Source organism: Gallinula chloropus (assembly GCF_964237585.1).
Source record: "Gallinula chloropus genome assembly, chromosome: 2".
Lineage (NCBI taxonomy): Eukaryota > Metazoa > Chordata > Aves > Gruiformes > Rallidae > Gallinula > Gallinula chloropus.
The window spans coordinates 101,072,226-101,091,111 of record NC_140086.1 but is presented as its reverse complement, the minus strand read 5'-3'; the positions used below and the strand labels follow the sequence as shown (position 1 = coordinate 101,091,111).

Genomic DNA, 18,886 nt, shown 5'->3' with positions numbered 1-18,886 from the left:
TTTGCTTGTTACCCTCACCACCGGTTTCAGAGTGGCCATCCCCTCCTTGGGCATCTCCCTTGAAGAAAGCCAGGTCTACGACGTGAGCTGTGGCATGCAGCAGAGGTCAGCCACCCTCCCTTGCTTCACAAGGGATTACAGGTATTAGGGCTGACAACAAGAGGTGTTTTAGTTATTTCTACATGAAATCTCACCTGTGAACTGCAAACCTAGCTTATAGATGCCCAAACCAAACAAGAAGCAGAGGTAATCAACTTTGTTCTCTTCCTTCTTTCTGAAGTCTTAACATTTAACTTCTTTTGGTGCTTGTTGGGGTTTTGTAACTTTTAGGTAGAGTCAGAGCAGTCTCACATTTTACACAGCAGAGGCTGAAGATAGAGACATTAGTGGATTCCTTTATTAGAATGACTATTACAATTCATTAGACATTCTGAGGATTCATTTAGCAAGTGCCAATTAACATGTTCCTACTGTTCATTCAAACAGTTAAGAACTTTGATGCCAAGCTGCAACAAATCCATGACTGGCTTTGATTGATAGTGATACCACCCACAAACGCTTTCTGGTGTGGTAAATACCTCCACTTGCTGGAAAACAAACTAAAGCATCTACGTCAAAGTGTGTCCATCCCATGGTATTTAGGGGGATCTCCTGGAAAGCCCAGAGAAGGCACACTGAAATTCCTGGGACTATTCACCTACATCAAGTGAGGGAAGCGCCTAACGTGAGCTACGGCTTGAACACATATCCTACCAAAAGTGGCGAGTACATTCCTAAGACCCTGACCCTTCCTCATACGAGTTCTAAACAGCTCATGGGAACATCCTATGGATGTTCATAGCCCATATCCTCTCCCTATTCTTACCGGCCATCGATATTCTGAATATGCTTCCACGGGATTAATAAATAACCTACAGGGAACGTCGGTGTTCTTTGGTGACTTGAACTCCACTTATCAACCTAAAAATCTTGAGACATTTCTTATACTCTGCAGCTTATGCACAGTCATTTAACTTTTTTTCAAAAACTAGAGCAATGCACTGCAGTGCAACCTCCTCTGCATCACCTTTCTTTACTTCCCCATTAAATAACGGAACCAAATGATCCCTGTTTCTGGTAGCATTCCTTATGGCTACCTTGTTAGTTGTAACATTTTGAAGCTTCAGCCCTTCTGACTTTATACACCAACAGTATTTTTCACTTGCTTTGAGGCAGCAAGCTTTATTCTCACTTTTTACATGATTCCCCATCCATTTCCAAATCTCCAACGGTTCTGGGACCTTCTTCTCTACTGCTTTTTCTCCACCTTTGAGTTTTTAATACATTTTTTCAACCATAGTCAGTGCTTTACCCAATTTTACCCAACAGATGAGCAGTTCCCCTTGCACAACTGTAAATTTCTGAATATTAAAATAAGTAAATTTATTTTCAAGGTTGTGACTTTATAAATTTCAGTGAGTTTCACCTTCTTGTGGAGAGCTCCCTAATAAGACTAGGTCCTCTAGAGAATACCCTGTCCTAGTTTTTGTGCACTGAAGGCTGCTCTTTGAACACCACTGTCATCATTTCACTTCCCTCTTCTTTCCTGACCTTAGAATAACAGACTGTCACTTTGTACTTATTTTTGTCCAAAAAAAAAAAAAAAGGCAAGGTTTTATTTCAACACAGAAACCATGATTTTATTGGAAATAATCAACAGAACTGCAAGAAGTTTTAACTCAGTGCCACACTATTACAAAACTGCTCCCTGGTAGGAAGTCCTACGACTGCAGAAGCTTGAAGGCTGCTTGACAGAATGTTGTTAGCAGCACTGTTTTTCTTACACACGTTGTGCTAGCAGACCTCCCAATATGTGGCAACCTGTCAGTCTGAAAGAGGAAGTGGTAAACAGGCTGTGAGGAACTAGTCTTTCACTGTCTGGCAGGTTTTTGCTTTGCTATTGGCAGCCTCCAATTTACAGGGAGTGGCTTTTTCACTTCATTTCCATTTACGAGTAGGCTTGGGTAGAGTTTTGCCATAATCTGCCTCCAAATTGTTTACCTCCTCCAGCTCATAGTCCACGACCGATTCAGTGTCATCATCCCAGTGATCAGCTTCCTCTCTGTCCATTAAGTATTTCTGTGGAGCGATGTCATCATCAGGAGGATCCCTTACTGCTTTCTTTTTCATTTTCATTTTCTTTTGCATCTTAGAAAGCTGCTGATGCTGCTCTTCTGTCCAGGCAGTGCTTTCTATCTCTCTGGACACCTTCAGTCTCTTGTAGTCCATTATCTGCTTATTCAGCAGCTCGTGATCAATGCCGAACAGATTAGACCGCATGGGCGACTCCGAGGACTCGGCTGCTGAAGGCAACGGTTTACTGTGGAAAGGAAAACAAACATTGTGGGGTTTTTTTTTCCCCCCATGTTTATTTTAAGGAGCAATGCTGATTGTGACAACTTGTGTGACACAGAATAAACTGGAGGTTCCAGTTTGACTTTACTAACGCACTAGGTGCAGCACTGTGCTGCTCCCCGTGCTACGGCACAGGCACCACCGCACTGTGTGTCCGAGGGTTCTAAACCTGTCAGCCTGTCAACAGGCATAAGGAGAGGACCCCGATACACCAACTACATCCCAGATGGAACTGCTGGTTTCTGGGAAAAGGTGTGCACCGGTTAGAGTGAGCACTGGACCTGGGAGCCCCAAGGAAGTCAGAACCTCCCAGTTCTTCCAGCAAGTAAGCAGCAGGAGCCTGTGCCCAAAACGTGTCAGACCTGTATGAATGGCAGCATATGGCACCTTAAACTGGTATTAAGTATTTCCACAAGGTACAAACACAGGAATGTGTTCAGCATCCTGTAGGAAAGTGTGTCACAACAATGATTTCCCCCAATAAGCTCTTTTCCAATTTTCACCTGGTGAACTGTCCTGAGATGCTCCCCCAACAGACTGCAGCACACGAGTGCCAGGCTGGCAGCTTTGAGAGCATTCAGTCCACAGAATGATTATTCTAACAGATTGTTCAGTCCTACCCCTCAATAGCCATAAATCCATCACAGAAGAGTGCTAAATTCTTTTTTTAGCTGCAGGAGATTTGTCAGTAAATTTGTAACTCAGGTATAACAAACCAAACTTGTACAGGAAAAGGGGAACAGTGAGAGAAATACTGGTACACACAGAGCTTTTGTTGTCAGAAATGCAGCATTATGGCTGCATTTTAAAAAACCCTAATTATCACAAACACACCGAGTCTTGAATTCCTAGCAATTCTAAAAATAACTCCCTTACAAGAGTAAAGATACTAATACCAGACCAAGTATTGGGTCTGCACGTGATAAACGTGACGACTACGAAACTCAGAGTACAGACATCACACCGAGCTGATTTCTAAGACTGTGCTGCGACACCCCTTTATGGGTTAACTGCCTCTGAAAGCATACAGACTACACTGCTATGACAACTCAAGTCATTCTCCACAGCTTAACAGAGGTCCACTTATTTATAAAAATAAAAAAAAAAAAACCAAAAACCAACTTTCCACCTCTGTATGTGCAAACCTGTGGTCTACAGCAAGGTACCTGTGCACAGGAACCATTTTAAGGACAGGCTAAGGAAATGTCTCAGCACTAAAACTTGACAGCAAAACAGAGCACATAACAACACATATTTTTTCCTTAATGCAAATAAATGTGTCTTCAGCTTCTTTACTGAAGTTACACCCAAAATAAAATGCTGACCTCTACATTTAATTTCTGTCATGATTACATGTAAGTTTGTCCCAGGCTATTCTGTTGCCTCTTCTGTTAACGGAAAGGCCCAAGTGACCTCTTTAAAAGTGGAGATGCCTTTCTGGTCTTACAAAAAGTCTCTTCTATTTCCTCACACACCATTTGCTGAACTCTGACGTAACAACGTACACATCTAATTAAAATATACTTTCTGTCATGCCAAATAATTCCCAACTCAAGTTGACTAACAGAGATGAAAACAGATGCTCCACAGAATCACAGAATGTTAGGGGTTGGAAGGGACCTCTGGAGATCATCTACAGCAAGCCCCCTGCCAGAGCAGGATCACCTACAGCAGGCTGCACAGGAGCATGCCCAGGCAGGTTTTCAGTATCCCCACAGGAAGCTCCACAACCTCTCTGGGCAGCCTGTGCCAGTGCTCTGTCACCCTCACAGTAAAGAAGGTTTTTTTGGTCATATTGAGATAGAATTTCCTGTGTTCCAGTTTGTGCCCAGTGCCCCTTATTCTGTCACTGGGCACCACTGAAAAGAGTCTGGCCCCATCCTCTCAACATTCACCCTTACAGATATTTGTAAGTGCTGATCAGATCCCCTCTCAGTCTTGTGCAGACTAAACAGATGCAGCTCTCTCAGCTGCATCATACATATCTCTTCATACAAGAGATGTTCCAGCCCTTAATCATCTTTGTAGTCCAACACTGGGCTTTCTTCAGTAGTTCCCCATCTTTATTAAAGTGAGGAGCCCAGAAGTGGACACTTGTACAATTCCAATTCAAAAAACCCACCTAGAATCATTTTGAGACGTTTCTTCTTCTTCTGGAGGTCCAAAATCAGCAATTGACAGTAATTCCTCAATCTGTAAACACATGAAAACAATACATATTAGAAGTCTTGTGTTGAATTTACTTTGTTCACACCTACACAAGACAGACAAGTATCTATGAGCAAATATTTTCCATATGTCTGGAATATTCAGCAAAACCCTTTCAAAATAGTTCCATGTAAATGGTGGAAAAGGCTGTTTATACTTCTTGCCTGGGAAGTTGGTGTCAAATAACATTAACTGATCCAGAGATTCCTATGAAGTTTTTGCCTTACATACAGTCTGAACTTAGGATTGTGTCACATATGTAATTTTTTTGTTTATTTGGTCTTATTTCAATGCTGCAAGTCCTTTTTCATAACATCCTTACTCAGATTTTCTTCTCTTCTTCCCCCTTTCTGCAAGTTTGTATTTCTATTTGTCCCGGGTTCAGAGTTAATTTCCCTCCCAGCAGCTGGTGTAGAGCTGTGTTTGGGAGTTAGGATGGGAGCGGTGCTGGTGACACACTGTTGGTTTTAGTTGTTGCCAAGCAGTCAGGAACCTTTCAGCTTTTCATGCTGCTCTGCTAATGAGGTGGGAGGCACCCAGGGCGCTGGGAGGGGACACAGCAGGGACAGGTGACCCAAACTGGCCAAAGAGGGTATTCCATGCCACATGACATCATGCTCAGCATAAAGGGGGGCCGGTGGGGGAGGAGCAGGCAGCTCCAGGACAGGTGGCTTGGGAGATGGTCTGGCTTTGGGACAGCTCTGAGGTGGACAGTCCAGGTTGTGCAGTTCAGTGAGAAACTGCATCATGTACCACCAGTTGTGTATATTCTGCTATAAAGTCCTGTTGCTGTTATTTCCCTCTCCCTGTGCTGCCCCAGTAAACTGTCCTTATCCCAGCCCTTGGTGTTTCCCTTTGTCTTCCTTTTTTTTTACCCACCCCCTCCCCATTTTTGCCTCCTGGGGGTGGGAAATGAATGACTGTGAGATGCCCTGCTACCAGCTAGGGAAAACCATGACACTAGTATATGTAAATATAACAACTCCCAGAGCATCTAACAAATAAATTGCTTTCAGAAGCACCCAGTTCATTTCTATCCCTGTGGGTTTTGTTGCTACTAAGCAGATGAAATGTTTGTACTGTTGATCAATACACTGGCAAGAAACTCAAGAGTTTTTCTGACCACAGAAAGTTAAAGCAGCTCACTGCATTTCTAGAGTCTGGGGTTCTTGTTATCCCTTCCAGCTCTGCCAACACACACTGCATCAGCCCTAAGACACTAGCAGTAATTGGATGCAATAGTAACACATCCAGAAATAAGGCACTTCAGGGCACAGAAATGTGACCACGCTCTTTCCATTCACATCAACAGCCTGAGGAGACATTTTGCATGAAATTACATTCACTGGAATCATCTTTCTCATCTGGAAATCTCAGTATTTAAGAGATCTCACTTCACAGTTTTAATGACAGCCAATTCCTAGAAAGTATCATCATTCAAGCAATACTTCAACTAGTTAAAACTACAAATATCTTGACAGAAAATGTGAAATACTAAAAGATAACTTTAAAAGTAGAAAAAAAAAAGTAGTACAAATGAGCTTACATCCTCTACATAAAGATCTGCACTTCCCTAGAAATATATTATCAATTCACAGCTGGCTACTGATTAGATTATGTGGAATTTTAAAACCCCAGAACATTTAAAATGTGGAAGACAGCTCCTCAGACCTCACTTCTCTAATCACATATACCTATCAACAGACAACTGCCCACCCTATATTATTCTTTAAAATTGTAACTTCATTTTTTAGGATTCTTAACAGCCCAATCTGGGCTACAAACTTCTCTGAAAACTTCAGAAAATTTAACAGTAGTATGAAAAAACATTCACAAGGTGACAGCAACAAGGGTTCTTTTAGACTGTAAATAAGTATCAGTCTACTCAAGATTTTTTGCTAAAACACTTTGGAGCATGAAGAGGAAAGGGGATAGAAAAAGACTGATTTTTAACAGAGGTTGGTAGAGCAACTGAATGAATTTCAGTAAATTTTTTACTGGAAGAGTTGTCAGGGCCTGGAACAGGCTGCCCAGGGAGGTGGTTGAGTCACCTTCCCTGGATGTGTTCAAAAAAAGGGTTGATGAGGTACTTAGGGATATGTTTTAGCATAGGATGGGAATGGTTGGACTTGATGATCTTCAAAGGTCTTTTCCAACCTTGTGATTCTGTGAATGATCAGCTCCCTCCATATTCCTAAGCATTATGGCACGCTGAGCCTCCCAGCCTGCATCTCGTTAGCTGTACACTGAGTGGAAGATTGCAATTACCTCTTTCACAGCTGCAGCTTCCTTGTCCTTTACAAACACTACTGGGGGCACGTTTCTTAGAATCTGCTGACTCGACAGAAGGTATCTGGCAAAAACACAGCATTCACCAGTGTGAGTAACAGTACCGCACCTCTAGGACAGATAAAATACGTTAAATTAGTGCCAGCAGCACAGTAAATTTAAGGATATAGCTTGCAAAACTCGCAGTCAGATGGGCATCCATTCAGGTTAGCACTAAGCCATACATCACTGCAGAATACCAACTCTGAACGTACGACAAAAACTCCTAGCTGCACGAACACTGATACTAGGCTTGTCTCCTACACCTGCACGCTGGTGCAGGTCTTTCCCCACTTTGTTTGGCTTTGTTATCCCCACTGTACAGGTGAGAAGAGTGGGGCATAGAACCCTCACATCAGGACAAGACAACTAGCCATACATGCTAGCTGCAGGAAGGACTGACAGCCCCCTGCCTCCCATCTTCCCAGCCAGCAACATTCCTCCTCAAAGAGTAGATGTTGGGAGCATTGTGCTGGGGCAGGAATTACACAGCCTAGGGACACAAGGGGAAGGAAATGTCTCTACAAGTATCCTTCAGCACCACTTTTCCCATGGGCTGAAGTCCTGATCCTCCAACAGACTGGCTGGATAGCCAAGGAAAAGAGGGAGAGACAAAAGTCTCTGATATCCTGAAAACTCACTGGAACTTCTGCCAGTAAAGCATAACAATACACAGCAGCATGCTGGTTTTGGTATCACTTTTGTGAAGAATTTCTGTAACATCAGCCATCCCTTCTGGAGGTCCAAACTGACCCTAGCCATCAGTGCATCCGTAAGGAGATGCTTGCTGTAACTGCCAGTATATTCTGGCATATTCACATTCTGGCCTAGTGTTGTACACAGCATGTCCAGCCCACCATCATCAGTACAGTGAAGTGAAACTCCATCCAGACTCCTTTCTTTCTGCTCAGCCCAGCCCAATCCCAGGAAAGCACAGAAGACACAGGTGGTCAGACACAGCCATCCTTCCCAGTGAGGTTCCCAGATGCTCCCCACTCCAAATATTCAAAAAGCTGAAGCACCCTAGCTGCTCAGATACAGAGTGTTAGGAACACCTCAGCAGTGCTTAAGCTATGAATGGCTGTGAATTGAGGAAGTGGTCGAGCTTTCTCCCACAGCAGTACCGTATACGCGGAGCACTCTTCTGCAACACGCTTTCCACGTAGCTTTCCTTCTCCATGGTAGCAGCAGGGTTCCAGTACACACGGCATGCTGAAAAGTTTGATGCCAGGGATACCTGCAAAGAGACAAGTTTCTTTAAAATTATACATATAGACACACTCTTCATATACAATGAAGTCATGAATAAGCATACAGCGACCCAAACAGCATATGAAAATTCTTAGGAGAAGCTCTTCTTCCATGTCTCTTCTTAAGAGCCATAGTTACACAATGGCTTTACAGATGTAGAGTTTAGCACCAAGTAAGATTTACATGCAAGTAGCTAAAAGGACTTTTATTTAGGCAAGTCACTGTCCAATCTCCCCTGAACTGAAATTAAACAGAGAAGCCTGTCAACACCGGTGTGTTACTGACAGTGCTGCACTTAGCAGTGCAGCAGTGCTACTACCACAAGGAGTCCAGAATGAGAATTTATGGCATGCTGTTTTGGAATACAGTGCAAAGTGTAAGTTTCCACTCAAGAAGGACCTGTGACACCACTGGGTTTGTTATCACCCAGACTTTAGTTTTGATATTGACAGAAAGGGGATGCCCTCCATGCCGCTGCAGTGTAACCTGCTGGGAACCTCCAGCACCGAAACCTCTAGCTAAATAATGGTTACCACTCACAGCTGTCATACACACAACTGAAAACAGATGGTGGGCAGGGGCCAAAGCACAACAGGACAGACTGACAATCCTCCTGAAGAACAAATTTCTAGTACACTGATTGGGTACTGAAAGATTTCTGTCACACATCACATCTAGCAGTGTCTAACAGAGCAGGTTCTCACTGTGAGAGCAGGCTCAGCACACACCTCTCACATCTGTCTCAGCAACCAAAAGAAGGAACTGAGGGAGGAGAAAGCACAAACTATCCATTGGAAGGTCCAGAGGTTGTCTAGCCCAGAAACCAACTCTTCAAAGAAACAGATGGCTACATATATTAGCAGGAAAAGACAATTCCATCAGAGCATTCCCAGGAGTAAAAACCGCACGCTGTTGACAGCACTACTCTTTCCTAGGGCAAAATGGGCTGTCCCCAAACCAAAGCAGATACCACTTTTTCCACCACTAAGTAGCTCCTCCCCTGGGAAACCCACCACTCATTTAAAAAACCCACTGTGGTCATTAACCAGCTGTTTGTGCTGCAGGATCACCCCTCCCCATCTCCCACACTGAGCCTACCGTAAGCACATAAACAACCCTACCTCACACAAGCCATTTCTTCCTCTTCACAAGTAATATTATCGAGTGGAGAAAAGGCTGATGTATCAGGCCTGAAGCAGGATTCCTACCTGTGTCACCATTATGTAATTTTAACTTTTGATACCCAAAAAAACCCCAGATTCTGATGGGTTGCAGAAAGCCAACTGGAAGATTTATTTTGAGAATAAAAGTAACGACATCAGACCACAATCTGCTCAAGAGTCAATCAGGACTGAGCCTCAGCCACATCCAAGGGTAGCACAAACACTAAGCACTACACAGCTGTAATAACACATCTGTACTATATTGAGAAGAAGGCTGTTTGTTTCCCCTCTCTCATACTATAAATTGATTAATTTACAGCAATGCCTCCTGAAAGCTCTGTGGCTTGCCTACACTGGTCAGTATTTTTATGTGCAGACATGCCACCCAAGTAAGACAAGCAATCCTCCAAGCCCTAGAGAGAAATACTCCACGAAGGACAGTGAACAGAGCCAAAAGATTCATCCTGCCCACGTGATTTTAATCACCTGCCTGAACACTGAATGAATTCAGCTGGCAAAAACATCAGTTTCAATCATAAATGACAAACTCCTTGTGACAGATGCAGCTATGAGGTGCAATTTCTTTTACATGCTTCTACCAAACAAACCTAAGTCCATGTTAAGCTTTTAAGCCAAACACTGGCATCATTCAATCTTAATAAAGCAGCAAATGTAGAAGAAAACACTACAGACAAACTAGAATGTTGAGACTTAGTTCCTGAGTCAGAGCTTTAACATTCCTTTCAAACCTGTGAATCATGGCACTAGCTAAAATTAGGTACAAATTCCAATTCTTTCTGGAACCTCACTGCTTGCCAATGCCATTTCCTTAGGCTTGCTTTTTTTGCTCATGCCCCCCCCCCCACTTAAAGTCTTCTGCCTGTGTAACGATGCTGGTGAGGTATGACCTCTCTCACACAACTGCAGAGAGAAGAGAGTCTTGGAAAGAAACACTTATATCAGTAAAACCAGGTTCCTCCTGAAAGGTTGAGTAACAGAAAAAAACCAACACCAAAAACAAAAACATGTCAAGAGAATCACCATTCAGTTGGTCTAAATTGAAATGCATTATAGCAGCAAAGGTCTGCTAAGCCAGGTACAATCCACTGTTGTGGGTTCACCTGGCGTGCAAGGCGAATCCAGAGCCTCATCTCGCTGTGCTCTGCCTCACCAGAAGCAACGCAGACAAACTCCACCTGCAGGCACCACAACTCCCAGGGGAGCTCCTCCGGCACACCACGCTGACCCCAAGGTGTAATCAGAGCAGCTCAACACAAGCTGTAGCTTCAGCACTTGCCTTGCAGATTTCCAGCTTGAGATCATAAAGTTCTTGATTAACTTCACTGGTATTCATCATCTCTGCCACAGCTTTATGAATAAGACCATTCAAAACTCTCCAGCGTATGTTATCTTCTCTCCTAGTTTTTGTCTGGCCATCCTTCGTTACAGAGTCCAACGTGTTCGGTCTGCACATCTTTAAGGAAAAAAGAACCACACAACAAACCCATTAATCAGCAGCTGTAAATTTTTATTAGGCAATTATATACAGCTTTGTGCACTCTACCAAGTATGCTCTTAAAACACTACTATTGCTGCTGTGATGGCTTTAAAAAGGTCTTATGTATCACCTATTTCAATAAAGAATATTTCTCTTCACAGAAACTTTGACCTTCATGTGTTACAGTCCAGGTTTCTTGGTTTATTATTTTGTATAAAGTTATACAGCTCAATAAAGCCATTTTTTAAAATACATCATGCAATATTAGAAACATAGAATGGCATGGGTTGGAAGGGACCCCAAAGATCATAGAGCTCCGACCCCCCCTGCCACAGGCACGGCCACCAACCTCCAGGCCTCGATCTACACCAGGTTACCCAGGGCCCCATTCAACCTAGCCCTGAACATCTCCAGGGATGGGGCATCCACCACCTCTCTGGGCAGCCTGTTCCAGCACCTCACCACTCTCTCTGTAAAGAGCTTCCCCCTAATATCTAATCTGAACCTTTCCTCCTTTAGCTTTAGTCCGTTCCCCCTTGTCCTGCCATTGCCTACCCTAATGCATTAGCCAAAAAAAGCATTGCTTGTTCCGAACACAAACACACAAACTTTCTTTCCATAAAGCTATGCTATTTTACAGGTGCTTTAATCTGGATCAGTTCTCTGCTAGGGGCTCAAGAGCAGGCACGAGCGCGCTGATGCTGGCACAGACAAAGTGTCAGCACAGGAGAGGAAAGAGCCGTGATCAGCCGAGCAGCTTCTCTCAAGGCTGACCCAGGCATATGCCAAAGTGAAGCTGGGTCCCCGAGCTTTAATTCCTGAGATTCTGCTGTTCCTCCATTAGGAAACGCTCTGCCCGAGGTTAAGGCACGATGGCAACACCCACCAGCTCCTTCCTCCCGGCAGGGGTACACGCAGCACCCTGAAAGCCGGCACTTACCAGTTTAGGTCCCAGGGTCGGGCTGTCATACCAGAACTTCTTCCTTTTGGGAAAAAAACAAACACAAAAAAGGAACTAAAGGAGGGCGGCTCTACCCTTCAGCCGGCAAGAGACAGGCCGGGCTGCCCGCGCAGTGAAGCCAACACGGTTGTCACGCCCGCGGCGGGTGTCCCCACAGCGGCTGCAGGCCCCGGGCTGAGATGAAGCTGCGCCGGGGCAGCCGCGGAGCGCGACCCGACGCGTCTCCCGCCGGGTCACCAGGCGCGACGCCGAAGCGCCGCGAGCAGAGGGCGCCGGGCGCCGGCGGCGCGGCCCGTAGCGCGGCTCGGGACGGGCGGCTCTCACCCCGCGCTGCTGGGGGAGCCCCGGCGAGCCCCGCGACCGCTCTCACACGACTTCGCCCCCCCAGCGCCCACGAACCACCCGGTCAGGGCCCGGCCCGGCGGCGCGGGACACGGCGCCGCCCGCGCGGAGCACCTCTCCAGGCCGCAGGCAGCCCCGGCCAGGCGGCCCGCGGCGGCGGAGCCTACCCGCACCGGCGAGGCAGGGCAGCCCCGGCAAGCCCCCTCGGGCCCCGCCGCCTGGCCCAGCCCGGCGGGAAGCGGAGCAGCCCCGCACCTACTTTTTCTTGCGGAGCATCTTCCTCAGCAGGTTCCTAGAGCCGCTCAGGGCTGCGGAGCAGCGCAGCGCCCGACACCATCGCGGCGGCACCGCCGCCTCCTGTGCCCGCCACGCCGCGCCCGCCGCCGCCCGGGCACCCCACATGCTGCCCCAGCGGCCGGAGCCCTCCCCAGCCCGGCGGCGCGGAGCCACCCAGAGCAGCGGCGGCTCCGGCGCTGCCGGCTCCCCCTTGCGGCGCGGCGGCCTGGGCCTGCAACGCCCCGGCGCAGGCAGCGGTATCGGCGGGGCCGGTGGGCGGCCTCTGGAGGGAAGGGAGGAGACCGGGCTGCCCTCGGGCCAAGCCCCGCGCAGGCGTAGCCCGGGCTCTGCTCAGCGGGTACGCGCGTTACCTTTGGGAGCGAACGCAAACCTGGCTGCTGCCTGTCCGTTACAGGGCCCCTCGGCAGCGGCCTTGCGAGCCGTTTCCCGGGGGGGGGGGGGGGGTGTGTCGCCGCGGCCCGAGTGTCTGATGCCGGCCGCCGTTTGCTGTGCTGTGGCACCAGAACGCGATTTAATCGCCCTTCGATGCGGTGTCGCACGGATGCAGTCGGGCACGACATGCTTGGCCTGGTGGCCAGGAAGGCCAGCGGGATCCTGGGGTGCATCAAAAGGAGCATAGCCCACGGGTCAAAGGAGGTGATCCTCCACTCTGCCCTGGTCAGGCCCCACATGGAGTATTGTGTCCAGTTCTGGGCTCCCTGGTATAAAAAAGACAGGGATCTCCTGGAGAGAGTCCAGCCAAGGGCTGTGAAGACAATTCAAGGCCTGGAGAATCTGCCCTACGAGGAAAGGGTGAGTGAATTGGGGCTGATCAGCCTTGAGAAAAGAAGACTGAGAGGGGATCTGATTAATGTTTATAAATATCTGAAGTGTGGGACACAGAGGGAAATGGCCAGCCCCTTTACAGTGGTCTGTGGGGATAGGACAAGGGGCAAAGGGCTTCAAGTTGGAGCACAGGAAGTTCCCACCAACATGCAGAAGAACTCTTTCATAGTGAGGGTGACAGAGCCCTGGGACAGGCTGCCCAGGGGGGTTGTGGAGTCTCCTTCTCTGGAGATATTCAAGACCCATCTGGACGCCTATCTGTGTGATCTGTCCTAAGGAACCTGCTCTGGCAGGGGGGTTGGACTTGATGATCTCTTGAGGTCCCTTCCAACCCCTACAATTCCATGACTCTGTGATTCTGTGATTATACATTTTATCTGTGTAACACACATGGCATGATTACATGAAGAGTGGTCAGGTTACTGTTGCCTCACACCAGGATAAACGCTAATGGTGCTAACATTGAATGCAGGCAGATTTACAGTAACACTTCATTAGGGATAGGAAGACCTGTAAGACCTGCTTGTATGCTTTCCATCATGTTTTCCATCATAAGGCGTCGTGTCTTTTTGGTGGCACTTCCAATGTGAGGAGTAATTATAACATTCTTCAGCTTTAACAAAGGGTGATCCCTGTGAAAGGACAATAAATGCTGAGTTAGTCGCTCAAAGAGCATTCATCTGTTATTTCATCACCTGAAGGGAGCCAGGGAAACGTTTAAAATAATAATTAAAAATTAATTGCATAACCCAGGCATACTCAGAGGAGTTGAAACTGCTGCCCAGCTTGTGGGTTTTTTATGCAACAAATCCTCCAGATGAATCAGTGTGGATTTTGTTTGGCTAGGACAGAAGGATTGGGGATGTATTTCCATAGGACTACTGCACATACATTGTGTACCCCCACTAAGAAAATTACATAACTTCTCATATGCTTAGACACTTGTACTTAGTTTGAACCACACACACACGCTCATCTGTATTTAACTTAAATACACATCTTACCTAGGCAAAGGTTCGGGGTATGTCACGTCCAGAGCAGCTGCCTTAATAACATTTGTTTGAAGGGCTTCCACCAAGGCATCCTGATCCACAACCAGACCTGGGTGACAGTAAGAGGGTTACTCTTACTTTCATAGTCTGTACCGTTCTCTCACCGCCCTTTCAGGCATGGCAGCCAGGACAACAGCGGGGCTTGTGATCTTCGCAAAGCAGAAGCAGCACCAGAGCGTGTGGTGACGTGGGAGAAGGAAACTGGGGTACACACATCAGTTGAGCAGTGGGGAATTTTAAAAGGCAGTGTGTGGCACCATAAAACAAAACTACCCTGCCAGACTTCAGAGACGGCTGTGTCACCCTGATGCGTGTTAGCAACAACGCTGCACTAAACAAAGAGAGAGCTTAAAGCAGAAGACTACACAAAGGTATGCAGGCTTCTGACACCCCAAGCTCTTCCTTAGAGACTTACTTCCTCAGAGTTGTGGGAGCTCGTAAATGTTTTGCTGAGACACGACCAGAGACAGCGAAATCATATGTAGTAATTGGAGAATTTACTGAACATTTTGGAGTGGCAGATTTGCTATTAGGGATGGGTTTTCCCAGGACGTTTTTTTGCTGGCAAACCATAGTGCAGTTTTGTTTATTCTGCACCCTACCTCTGCTGACATTAATGAGAGTAGCTGTGGGTTTCATCAGCTTCAGCTCCCTCCTCCCAATGAGTTTGTGCGTCTGTGGAGTCAGGGTCACCGACAGCAACACAAAATCTGACTGCTGGAGCAAGTCGTCTATCTTCTTACAGTAAGTAGCTCCAACAGCACTTTCTTCTTCCTTGTTTCTGAGAGGAAAAAACCCAAATTAGACTCCAGTAGTAAGCAAGAAGAAAAAGTTCAAATCACCATTAGAGGAAATGTTTCTTAACTGTTTTCTTTGCTCCATAGTGCAAAGCAGTTACCTGACTGAAATTCAGAAAGGGAAATGTTAAGCTGTTCCCCACAGTACCAAGCACTCGGTACACAAACGTGTGGTACTATATGTGTGGGAATGAAAGGTAAGAAGTTGGTACAATGCCAATGTCCCAAGTAAATAATAAAACAAATGCATTCATGTCACAGCTTCTGGCTGCAGTGGGGATTTTTTTCCAACCCAAAAGCAAGAATGATGTTTCATATAAATTCCATTCCCTGTGAAAAGTGGCTTAACTCTATCTCTTCCATTCCTTAGTGACTTTGTTTTGGCACGTATTGGGTAATTAATTACCTTCTTGAAGCAAGTGTATGTACTCGTGTTAAAATAAAGAGCCAGTAATATGGCAGCGACTTGTTATGGCCCTGAGGTCATCACCAGCCCTGGCTGTCCCTATCCAACCTCCCAGGGCTACCTGACATCCCAGGACCCCATGGCAGCTCCCCGTGGGGCTGTCAGCCACTGTCCCAGTGATGCCATCACAGGCCTGATCTCCAGCTCCCCTCAGCCCCAGTCTGGCCTTCACCTCACCTCATCACCATGAGCTCGCCTGATTTGGACTTTTGGGTGAACCTGGCCACACTGTGGGGACCTTGCTGCTTCCTGGCACGACATTTAATAATAATTGTGCAGAGACCCCATCATCCTATCCTGGCACGGAGAGAACAGGAGATTGGTTTGACAGTGAAAGAAGCACAAATAACATTTAAAAGCAGTGGCAAAACAGACTCTCCACAGAGCTGCAACCAGCTTTACCTCCTATTTCTGTTGTGGTACAGAATCTTCATTTCAAAGGCTTTGGCTCTCTCAGCCACTTTGTAGCCAATGGTGCCCATTCCCACGATCCCCAGGGTCGCCCCAGAAACCTCTGTCCCCAGCCAGTCAGCAGGGAAATACTCCGTGTCGGGGGACACTGCAATCTGATGGCCTTGGAGGAGGGAAAAGAAGGAAATACAACATGTAAAGGATGTCCTGGCACCTGGTTATACTTTTTCCCCCCACACTTTTTGCCACAAGGCAAGGCAGAAGCAAAGGAACGTTAACATAATGTTACTGTGTTTCTGGACAAGAAGTGAATGATGCTGCACCCTCAACATGACACCTGACATTCATTTCTTGCTTAGGACAAAACCATATCAAGCCCCACTTTGGCAGCAGCGAAAGTAAGGCCAAAGCAGCAACTTCTTTTCTAGGTACATCACAGACCTGCCCATCATCTCTCCCTGTGTGCAGAACAGACACCGCACCACTGGAATGCACTACAACAACTCAGCTGCTAACGTGTGGTGGCTCATCAGCAGGGCTTGTGAAACTGGCAGTGCCACGGATGTCACCTGCACTGGAAATACTGGATGGTGCAACTGATGAATCAGTTGTAGTATCATCAAGACATTCAGTAGGGCCAAAAAAAGGATTCCCGGCTGTCTTGCAGATACACCAAAGTTGGCAGAGAAAAGAACCGAAGAGCGTGGCAGACAGATTTCCAGACAGCTTGTTTGTAATGGCTCAGGTACATCCCAGCTCAGCAAAGTCACTTTCAAGGAGGCTTGAAACCTATCTCCTTGTAATGCCCTTTTATTAAAACTGGAAAAGCAAGACTGCAGTGAACAAGTAGCAGTAGGATGTGGGTATGGGATGAGGGAAAAGAGGCTTTAATTTAGGGCTGCCTGAAGAAAGAGCACATCTACCTTGCTGATATGCCTGGGTGGAAATGTTATTTACAAGTTACTGTAAACGTGACAGATTTATCTTAACCTTTTCCTCATACCTTTGTTTTCCTGTATTTCTACTTTTAAGCTTGCCTTTGCACCAGCACACACTTTCTAACTACATGCTTTGAAGAGTCACCTTTTCTATCAGAGTAGTAAGACCATTTCAGCTATTACCTTCTACAAGTCTCCTGGAAGATGCCAGCATCAAAGCCATCCCCAGGTCCGCAGTGTCAGTGGAAACAACGAATGGAGTGTTGGACACTTTCACGTCGTAGCTGGAAAGGAGGTTCAGGTCCAAGTGATCTATTCCCACTCCAGAGCTTGCAACTATCTTCAGGTTAGGCAAGCTCTGGAGCAGTTCTTCATTAATAACTGGTTTGTGATACCACATATAAATAGCTCTGATCTTTTTTCCCAGAAATTCCTTGTTTTCGAGATATTCTTTCATGGTGACGAGATGAAAATGTTTCTTCAGAAATTCAGCATGGTCTTCATATACCCCATGCTTCCCTCCTACACAGTCAATTAGCACATAGGGTAGTTCCTGGCCTTCCATGCCCTGTAAATACAATGAAACCAAAAAGACATGTCCTTAAGTGACTTTAAAAAAAACCCAAAACAAAACAAGAAACCCTCAAAAACCCCAAAAAACACGGGAATTGATTGGGTCCATCATGCTGCTTTCCCACTTGATGAAAGTTGGCTAAAGATATTCACTCCTCCAATGCAGAACTTTACTTGTGTGCTTCCCGTGATGTTCAGAAGGTTGCTCAGTTTCTATACAATCTCGTGAATAAAGCAAGAGAACACTGTTTATGGCATACCAGCTATGCCTACGCTTAAACAAAAGAGCTACCAGGCGTTACTCCTGTTCAATATTCAGTATTTAAAGGCCAAAGTCTTGACAATTTAAGAATGTAGCCACATGAGTGGAAGGGTATCCTTTAGCCCCCAAGTTCTGCCTTTGATAGCCACCTATGCAGCAATATTAAATAATCATTATCATTCATGAAACTGCCTCGTGAAAAACCTTGCTTAATCTAACAGAGCTGCAATTTCTCAGTGGCGACATTTGGAGTTACCGATTCAATCCCTGAGCGTTACATCGTTTTACCCTTTCTTTTTTCCCCGCCGCCTCCGTTCAGCGGCCCCGCAGCTCTTCACTCCGCCGGCTCGGGGAAGAACGAAGCTTGTTACCACGGGTTAAAGCCGAGAGACCCGCACGCCGGCTCTCGGCCGCCCCGAAAGCACAGCCGCAGCGCGAAGCCGCGGGGCCGACCCGCCCAGTGCCCGACCCCGCCTGGCAGAGCTGCTTTTCCCGGCCGAGCCCGGAGACGTCCCGCACCTCCGGGCGGCTGGCAGCGCTTCTCTGCCGAGTCCCGAGAGGCTCCGCAGCTCCGGGCGGCTGGCAGCGCTTCTCTGCCGAGTCCCGAGAGGCTCCGCAGCTCCGGGGCTGCCGAAAGAAGCCGCCTCTGCTCCCTCCCCGCCCTCTTGAACAGGACCTGCCCCCTCCCCCCCTCCCCTTTCCCAAATCCGCCGGAGCGCGGGGTGTGGGCTGGGTTTCCAGGCCCCGTGCGGGCTGAGCGCTTCCTGGAGGAGTTTGCGGTTGTCCCGGCGAGCCCGCGGGTGGGCGTGGAGATAGAGTGGAGCTGGACCAGCGGCCGCAGGGCTCGGTCCGGCCCTGAAGGGCGGCAGGGAACGGGCGAGATTCTCTCTCGGTCCCGCTCCCAGCCAAGGCGGGCCGTCGGGCGGGGCGCGGAGACCCCCGGGGGAGCTCGAAGCGCCCCGCACGCCCCGTCCTACCGATGGCCCGTTGAGCCGCGGCGACGCGCGGCCGGTGCTGCGGCGGGGGCCGAGGCGCGCAGGACCCGCGGCGGGACGGCGGGCAGCCGCGGCCGGTGACCGCCACCCGGCAGAGACGCTCCCGGTGCACTGACCCGCGCCGG

General features: G+C 47.5%; 2 protein-coding genes across 2 annotated transcripts; both read right to left on the bottom strand.

Moving 5' to 3' along the window:
• Positions 1-1,546: 1,546 nt before the first annotated feature.
• RBFA (ribosome binding factor A) lies at positions 1,547-12,583 on the bottom strand. Its single transcript, XM_084280104.1, has 7 exons — positions 12,405-12,583; positions 11,783-11,825; positions 10,642-10,818; positions 8,055-8,167; positions 6,871-6,955; positions 4,517-4,587; positions 1,547-2,359 (listed from the first exon to the last, which is right to left on the bottom strand). The coding sequence occupies exons 1-7, from the start codon at positions 12,545-12,547 to the stop codon at positions 1,978-1,980; spliced, it is 1,014 nt and encodes a 337-aa protein (XP_084136230.1). The 5' UTR covers positions 12,548-12,583; the 3' UTR covers positions 1,547-1,977.
• A 1,082-nt stretch (positions 12,584-13,665) lies between these two features.
• On the bottom strand, positions 13,666-18,386 carry LOC311205408 (putative 2-ketogluconate reductase). The gene is made up of 6 exons (XM_084279835.1): positions 18,286-18,386; positions 17,115-17,499; positions 15,985-16,156; positions 14,922-15,100; positions 14,272-14,368; positions 13,666-13,899 (listed from the first exon to the last, which is right to left on the bottom strand). Exons 2-6 carry the CDS (start codon positions 17,494-17,496, stop codon positions 13,746-13,748), a joined length of 984 nt encoding a protein of 327 aa, XP_084135961.1. The 5' UTR covers positions 17,497-17,499; positions 18,286-18,386; the 3' UTR covers positions 13,666-13,745.
• Between the last annotated feature and the right edge of the window lie 500 nt (positions 18,387-18,886).

Excerpts from the sequence above, each read along its gene's own strand:
- RBFA (XM_084280104.1), bottom strand. The coding sequence starts at position 12,547 with ATGTGGGGTGCCCGGGCGGCGGCGGGCGCGGCGTGGCGGGCACAGGAG. Across the intron at positions 11,826-12,404 it reads AAGATGCTCCGCAAGAAAAA|GAAGAAGTTCTGGTATGACA; the intron begins GTAGGTGCGGGG and ends TTTTCCCAAAAG. Across the intron at positions 8,168-10,641 it reads TCAAGCTGGAAATCTGCAAG|GTATCCCTGGCATCAAACTT; the intron begins GCAAGTGCTGAA and ends GTCTCTTTGCAG.
- LOC311205408 (XM_084279835.1), bottom strand. The coding sequence starts at position 17,496 with ATGGAAGGCCAGGAACTACCCTATGTGCTAATTGACTGTGTAGGAGGG. Across the intron at positions 15,101-15,984 it reads TACCACAACAGAAATAGGAG|AAACAAGGAAGAAGAAAGTG; the intron begins GTAAAGCTGGTT and ends TTTTCCTCTCAG. Across the intron at positions 14,369-14,921 it reads TCTCATTAATGTCAGCAGAG|GTCTGGTTGTGGATCAGGAT; the intron begins GTAGGGTGCAGA and ends ACTGTCACCCAG.